The sequence below is a fragment of the Pollicipes pollicipes genome, unplaced genomic scaffold (genome assembly GCF_011947565.3).
Source record: "Pollicipes pollicipes isolate AB1234 unplaced genomic scaffold, Ppol_2.1 Scaffold_5724;HRSCAF=6776_pilon_pilon_pilon, whole genome shotgun sequence".
NCBI lineage: Eukaryota > Metazoa > Arthropoda > Thecostraca > Pollicipedomorpha > Pollicipedidae > Pollicipes > Pollicipes pollicipes.
The window spans coordinates 340,505-348,705 of NW_023596746.1; the positions used below are offsets into that span (position 1 = coordinate 340,505).

The window sequence follows — 8,201 nt, forward strand, 5'->3', positions numbered from 1 at the left end:
CCGGCACGGTCAGCAGGGGCCGGCACGCAGCACCCCTACACAGCCGGCACGGTCAGCAGGGGCCGGCACGCAGCACCCCTACACAGCCGGCACGGTCAGCAGGGGCCGGCACGCAGCACCCCTACAACCGGCACGGTCGGCAGGGGCCGGCACGCAGCACCCCTACACAGCCGGCGCGGTCAGCAGGGCTCCGGCACGCAGCACCCCCCACAACCGGCACGGTCAGCAGGGCTCCGGCACGCAGCACCCCTACACAACCGGCACGGTCAGCAGGGCTCCAGCACGCAGCGCCCCTACACAACCGGCACGGTCAGCAGGGCTCCGGCACGCAGCACCCCTACACAACCGGCACGGTCGGCAGAGTCCCGGGACGCAGGGTCCCTACACAGCCGGCACGGTCAGTAGGACCCCGGGGGCGCAGCGCCCCTACACAGACAGGCAAGTCACGAAACGGCGTGACATTGCGGGTTCGGCGGCAGGGCGAGCAGCGGCACACTGTGACGCCAGCTGACCGCGCACACGCAGGGGCTAGTCCGCCGAGGTGACTGAGAAAACCGCGCCACAGCATGCACCATATCGCAAAATGCGCATTGCTGGCAACACATGGGAGATACCATGCCTAAACTAGCGCCGCTGTCATCCCCCACCCGCCTCCGGCCCCGGTAATGCGGCCACCCTCTCTCCGCTTGTTACACAAAAAAACATACACGCCCGCCTCCGGCCCCGGTAATGCGGTCACTCTCCGCTTGTTACAACAACAATCTAATACTCACATCAAACCGCCGCCGGCACGAGCGGGCCCGCGGCGGCGTGAGCAGCCTGGATGACAGCCCGTCAGCCCGCTGGGCTCGGCCGGTGGCGCCATCTCACCTGCAGCGCAGTCCTGGGGCACGGCGTAGGAGGGAGAGCCGGAGCGCAGCCTGTCGGCACACAAGCGCATGCGCACTGAGGCCTCTGGTAATAGACGGGGCGGTCGGACGCGCTAAACGCTGCTCGTCAGCCACGACTGTCCTCGCATCGCACCATCTGTCGCGTGACCATTCCCTTATACTTTTCTATTCCCGTACTCCGTCTCTTGTTCCAAATACAGGCTGTACATTACTGAATGATTTTCTCATTGAAGAGGATCTCTACTGCAACTTTGTGCCGTTTATTCGTCTGCTTCACTTCATCATGTTTGTTAGTCACTAAAACACCCTTTTGTGTCCAAATATCTTGCGCCGATCCGGATTCCTTCTTTAGCGTTACAGTGACCGCAGCATGCCCTTTTCATTTGGAACGGTTTTCAAGCAAAATTAGACTCCGGCATCTTACCGGGCTGCTTTTTCCTGCACATGTCCGCTCGAATGGCCCGCACACAAAGACTGCTGGAGGTTCCCAGCACAAGGGAAAACATCGTGATATCCGGATAGTTCTGTAGGTCACGACAGCTGATAAACACTTTTTATAATGCGGCGCCTTGGAAGCTGACCTACATGCTGATTTTTTATCACTTTCAGAAGCAGTGTGACCAGATTCAAAGCCTCAAAGCAATGACTTTCATCGCGTGCTAATATGTGCGTTTGTCAGTCTCATAAACGTTCGTCTTACGGAGGCGCAATGAGCATCTTATGATTGCGTGTTGTACAGGGCGCATTTATCGCTGCGTCTTGCTCCGACTCGGAGCCAAGCTCGGCTGTGCCCGGCTCAGGCACTAACCCCTGTCGGCGCGCGTGCTGCTGGCTCAGCACCCGGCTGTCGTACACGCCGTAGCCGAAGCCGTATATTTCGTCTTCGTCGTTGTCGCTCAGACAGCTGGACGGCTGGAACGGGGACCCGGCTGTCACACTCAGATGTCGCGCAACAGACATGCACATCCATATAACCCACAACGTATTTTTCCCCGGTGCGCTACACTCGAAGAGATCCCCTACGAAGCGATGGGGAGCATCACCGGCGCCAGCAGCCACAAACCATGGCACACTACCTGATCTGTGTAACGAATATAAGGTTATAGAGGGTTTATGGTAGTTTTTATCACGCATGCTAAAACAAGCTTGCACTAAACGCTTTGCAGAAAAGGAAGAAAGGTAACAGTTGTGGATGAATGAGCGAGAGAACGAATAAAAAATGCATGCAAGAATGAGTGAGTTAATGAACTGATTTGTAACAGAGATGAATCAATAAAATTCCATGCCATAACCTTAAGCGTCTACAGTACCTGCTTACAAGGGCCTGGCCCGAGACTTTGTTCTGATGACCTTCCCATCGGCTGTGATTTCCCCCAATGACCCGTACCAAATGAAATATTGCATTGAATAACAGTCAGCCTGCATTGCATTCCAGTCATGTCAAAAGCCAAACGTGTACCCCGACAGTGTATGACAGTTTACCAAAACGGACCACAGTCACGGGGCAGTGTCTAGCAAATCGAAAACAAAATGGTGAAAATCCGCGCATAAGCAGCTTTTCGCCCCTCTTGATCTCTTGATTTCGCCTCTCTTGAAGCTTCTTGATGAGAAGCTTCACTTTAGGACGTCCACGGAATTCCTGCACTTGCAAAATCTTGATAATGACCCCTCGCTCAGCAGGCCCACCCGACCCCGAGCACGGCAGACCCATCCTGACCCCGAGACCGGCAGACCCATCCTGACCTCGAGCACAGCAGGCCCACCCTGACCCCCAGACCGGCAGACCCATCCCGACCCCGAGACCGGCAGACCCATCCCGACCCCGAGCCCAGCAGGCCCATCCTGACCCCGAGACCGGCAGACCCATCCTGACCTCGAGCCCAGCAGGCCCATGCTAACCCCGAGCCGGGCAGGCCTATCTCGATGGCCGCTGACTGCCCGTCAGCCGGCGAGCGGCCCCCGAGGCGACGGCCGCGGCCCGACACCACTCACCAGGTACTGGCCCGGCTGGTAGATGGGCTGCGCCGACTGCGTCAGGTCGGGCTGCTGCTGCTGCTGGGGCGGCGGCGGCGGCGGCGGAGGCGCCATCAGCGGGGGCGCGCCCGCGCCGCCGCGCACCTCGCCGTCCAACACCTGCTGCCACGCCTGCTGGCGCAGCACGTCCAGCTGCTGCAGCACGTCCTGGTAGTGCGTCTGCACGTCGTCGGCGTAGCGCGACGCCAGCCCGTTCAGATAGCCGGTCTGGCCGTCCTGGCGGACACGGGCGCCAGGGTCAGCGCGTCACGAGCGCGTAACACACTCCGACTCGGGGGGCGGACTGCTGGCAGTTTAGCCGCCGCCGGGGCCACTCACTGGCGGGCGCTTCTCCCCATTCGACAGCCAGGGGTCAGTGGTATACACCATTATAACGTTGAACGATGTGATATAGAGAGAGAGAGCACGATTTCGACACAAACACAAGTGATGCACATGTGTACAAACCATGCACACACAGGCACTCAATAAGCATGTGTGTAAAGCGGGAGCACTTCATAACCATTATCGCTAAAGAGGGATGTTTCATGGAACACATGACACGAGAAAAAACGACACGCAAATTCTATAATGAATTTGACTGGCTGGCACATACCTTTGTCGAGTACGGCGAGTTGTACAGCTTTATGCCGTCAATCACCAGCTTGTTTTGAAGCATTTGTCTCAGTTTCTGAGATGGCAGTCTCTTCAGTTCGGGCAGAGGCGCCTTTGGTTCTGGCGGGCTGCCACACGTACTGATGCTCTCGGAATTTGTAGCGCAGGAGTGACATATCTTCTGAGGGATGTACTTTGATGCATGGTATGTGGGCATTCTCCTGTTTTTCTCGACGACACATTTGCATTCACCAGACTTCAAGACTTCTTCCACGGTAAAATAAACTGCAGTTGCCCCTTCTTCGCGTAACTTTCTGACGGCTTCAAGGATTTTGAACCTATGTGTCGGATTGAACACACCAACTGCATCAAGGTCTTGTTCCCCGATTTGTTTGCATATTTCCAGTTCGTCGTATCCATTGTCCAGAAATGATTCCGAGTACTGGCCCAGAAAGAGCGTTCTGAGCCAGTTCTCCACCGTTGGTCGATCCATTTCCATCGTGTCACGTTACTTCTGTACTACACAGACGGATATCCGAATGCATAACGTTCACATATCAACACGCACATTCATCAGCTTCTTTGAGTGCTTCACGTTTTCTTATGGAACAGTGCACGGTAATATCGTTACCAAAATCTTTCGATCTTCTCCAGTGTACGACCACTGCAAGGGAAAGGTGCATGTAAGGTCCGACACGAACAAGCATAGCAGCACAAATAATACATGCCCATTGCTTTGGGCAGGGCATATTCGAGCTTTGCAATACACTTAGTCTTACCCTGTTAAGTCTTCAGTCATCATTTGCCAAATAGAGGCATTTCATGGCGTTTTATTTTTTTGTGCTATACTAAGATATGTTCGCAGCGTCTCAAGGGGGTTGTCAAAGAGCCACACACTGCCCATGCGAACACACTCCTCCCTCCGCCACCACTGTTGACGTATCCTTTCACAATCTTATCGAATCACCGTATCGACCGATAAAGACACTTATCAATGGCGCTAATGCCAAACATCTCGCAATTTTATCCTGATCATTTCATCTACGGCGATCTTTATCCTGGCGCTCTAACCACAGGCCAAGTCAAGCACCGACCTGCGGCGGCAGGGATACCTGTTTGCCAACAAAATGCGGTGTACTGCACGTACGTCATCTGTGCGCTAAAACGCCATGTTCAGTTACCATTTACGTTGCCGGATAAAGATATGACACATGACGGTACACAAACAACCCATCGTACCTCCGAGCATTTTTCTGAATTCATGCGCGTATCGAATCTTTACTGCACGTCAAAATATGACTATCACCAATCCACTCGCACACGGCGGTGACCATTAGCCTTTTGGAGGGCCAGCCCCAGTTTAGACGGCAAAAAAAACTCGCCACCTGTGTGGCGAGAAGGCAAACCTCAAAGAAAACGACAAATTATGACGAGCGCTGCCGCACAACGACACCGTCTTCATACGCATCGAGCCGGAAGTCACCGGGACCACGAGGATGACGTTTTGAACAACGAAATCGCATCAACCTTGTAATTGTTACCAACACCTGGTTCAGAAGATAATAGGGGGAGAGGCTTAGCAAGCTTGATGCTATTTTTCTCATCGGCAATGCAATACATAATTAACAAAGCTGAAACACAAGATTCCTTCCCCCCAGTCTTTTGTCCTAGCCATGGGTTTCCACTGAACAATTTAAGCAGTCAGTGGAACCTCCATTGAAAATGAAGACACTGGTTAGATACCTCTTTAACGCAAGATGATATGGACACTGGAGAGCAAGAGGTTTGTTTGCTTTGCTGTTAAATGTATTATATACTCCCATGCCATGTATGATGAAAGCAGTCAGCCACTATTTACTGAGGTCATCTTGGTCACAGGTAGATAAAACTAGGCCTATAAAAATACATATAACCTAGCAAGTTAGTGATGGAGAGGCCATACTCCTCACACAAGCCAGGAGAAGCTATGGCATAGTTTCACAAAAACAAACAATTTGCATGAGCTAGCTGACATGTCAGAGAAGAATCTGGAAAAACTGGGTCTGCAGTCAGAGTCAGATGGGACCAATCTATTGATGTTGTCCAGCTGCAAGGATTGGACCTGGTGATATACCATTGTTTATTTAAACACATACAGGGTCATCGCATACTCTATTGACTCTTTTTACATCTTTATTTGAATTCAGAATACCATCCTGGGAGGAATCCAAAAAGGTGACCCTATCTTTAATAATTGTAGACTTTGCTTTCTGTTACCCCAAGGAGTGTTTCCAAACAAACTTCCCACCATAAAAGTTGCTTCAATTTCCTGTCAAGTCCACAGCATGCCACATTTCTCCAGGCTTTGGCCATTGTGGGGGTCACAGCCCAGTTGCTCTAATCCTTTGGATCCATCCACAGGTCCAGTGTTGGAAAAAAGGCACCACAATTCTGGACAATTACCCACAATGCAAATGAAAGCACTTATCCCACATCCCAGAATTGTCTGGACATACAAACTGATGTTAGTATTCAGTTATGAACAAATTCTAGGCAATCAACTATGATCAAAATAAAAGAATGTACTCTTCACCCCCAAAATAGCCTGAAGCTTAAGCACAATGCCTCACCCCAAAATTCAAGAATCATCTGCAGAAAGGAATGAACCTCAGAACTCAGTAATGAGTGAATGATTAATGTAACAAGCTCTGCCCCACAGGTATGTCCTATCAAATCAGTGGCTGGAACAGCTTGGGAGGTGCCTGAGGGAACATACCCCAATTTCCCAAATTTTGTTCAATCCATTGACATGATCACAAGGCATGTTTTGTACAAAAGTCAACATTTAGGTAAGGTAGTTTCCAAAATTCCTGTTTAACTGCCCTCAATTCTGATTTGATCCTGTGATCCTATACATGTAGTTACATTGGTGTGTCAAAGTGTGACTATCATGAAAACTATTCAAAATGTATATAACAAAAGCACAATTAGTTTCAGCACATGTCACTTATGTTACTTCTAATGTTAATGTAAATATACCACAGACCACATAAATTCTGGCCCCTAAACTGCCTCTGCATGTACAATACTTTTCTGGCTGCTAATGAGTTGCCCCTCTGACTCTGAACCTGAACATCTGACCTGCACAGTACATTCAGCAAGTCTGAGACCCCACAGTGCTAGGATAACCTTCATCCAACAGGAGTCTGGTGCTGATTGGTTGATTTTTAGCAACAGGAGGACCAACAGGCAGAGAATCATCAGCCAGGGTGTATAACCATGAAATAATATTGACATCCCTGCCACTTGAGTGGATAAATGCTAATTAACTAGCAGAATCCTAGCAATACTTCCACACACACACACACACATTGCACATCCTGCTTAGTGGTTATCATTTATATAAGACATCGCCATGCAAAATGAGATAACACCACTGACTCCCAGCATGTTATACTCCATGCAAACTTCACCATTCCAGGCACAAAAATTAGCAGATGTGCATAATACAAGTGCATTTAATTTTTAAGCATTCCATACAACAATTATATTTTCAAGAACAAAGGAGTAATTGGCGGTCTTCTACACCTCGCAAGACCTGATCCTGTTTTGAGACCTTGAAATGTTACCTGACACCTGAGCCCCACCACAACACACAGCTAATCCACATTCAGAAAAGCAAGTTTTAAAACTGCACAAACCTTGATGTCCTTAACAGCCATTCATCATAGATGGAGCAGGAAGCGATCATGTTTCAAAGACGAGCACACTGATAATAGGCAGTCATATGACATTCCTAATTACGAAGGGGGCCTTCACAATTTAATCAAATATGACTACTCCACATAAAACATTGGGGCTAGGTGTGACCAAAATGAGTAAAACGTATATCATCGTCATGCTTGTCCACGACTTGCCATTGGGTGGCATGCTGTGACTGTTGGTTAATTGGTAAAAGGATTAGACACACAAGAGTTTAAATTTGTTACTCAGACTGCTAGCATACCTACTTGCCAAATAGAAAATTTGATAATGGGAAGATACATTATTGAATGGGTGCATACAAACACATCCTATCTTCCCATTTTCCTGGATATCCTACAAGGAGTAAGGTTACTGGTACCATCTTGTTTATATGCATGATATTCCTCACAAATGCACCTAAAAACTAAACGTTGACTTAGAAATTAAGTACTTTCATGTATTAAGAGCAGGCAGAAAATCTTGACTAGAAAATACATTCGCGCCTAAGCGCAGCAAATGGTGAGATGGCCGTGCCCTAAATACTTCATGCATCCACAATACCTTTCAAAAGGATTAAAACGCTGTCTTTGGAGATCTTTCAAACATCTGAAACCATCAACCAGGGAACCCGTGCAAAAATCGATGAACCAATGGCCAGGCAATGTCAATACGCAGCACATCTCTGCTGCCCACCCCATCACACCCACCCATCACTCAACAACAACCGAGAAACGCGAGAAACGGCCCAATCCGGCTACGGCCAAGGACCTAAAATACAGGACGCCACCAGGCGCTTCGTTTTAGTGTTTGGATTATTGGTGCTCTGCATCCCTGATGTGACGTATATGGAGAACTACTCTGGCTGCCTGGCAACTTTCTGTGAAATTGACCCACCTGTGACCAAAGTTCCTACAATATCAAACCACAAATTTTGCTCAAAAGTGTTGTATGGTGTGATCT

General features: G+C 49.6%; 1 protein-coding gene across 1 annotated transcript in view; it reads right to left on the minus strand.

The window, feature by feature from the left end:
* Positions 1 to 7,899, minus strand: part of LOC119102260 (uncharacterized) — an 11,933-nt gene extending 4,034 nt beyond the window's left edge. The window contains exons 1-5 of the mRNA XM_037225629.1: positions 7,803 to 7,899; positions 3,520 to 4,182; positions 2,883 to 3,140; positions 1,699 to 1,802; positions 871 to 920 (exon numbers count right to left, since the gene is read on the minus strand). Of these exons, the coding sequence (XP_037081524.1) occupies positions 871 to 920; positions 1,699 to 1,802; positions 2,883 to 3,140; positions 3,520 to 4,017 (910 nt within the window). The 5' untranslated portion in view covers positions 4,018 to 4,182; positions 7,803 to 7,899. The remainder of the gene's footprint in view (positions 1 to 870; positions 921 to 1,698; positions 1,803 to 2,882; positions 3,141 to 3,519; positions 4,183 to 7,802) is intronic.
* Between the last annotated feature and the right edge of the window lie 302 nt (positions 7,900 to 8,201).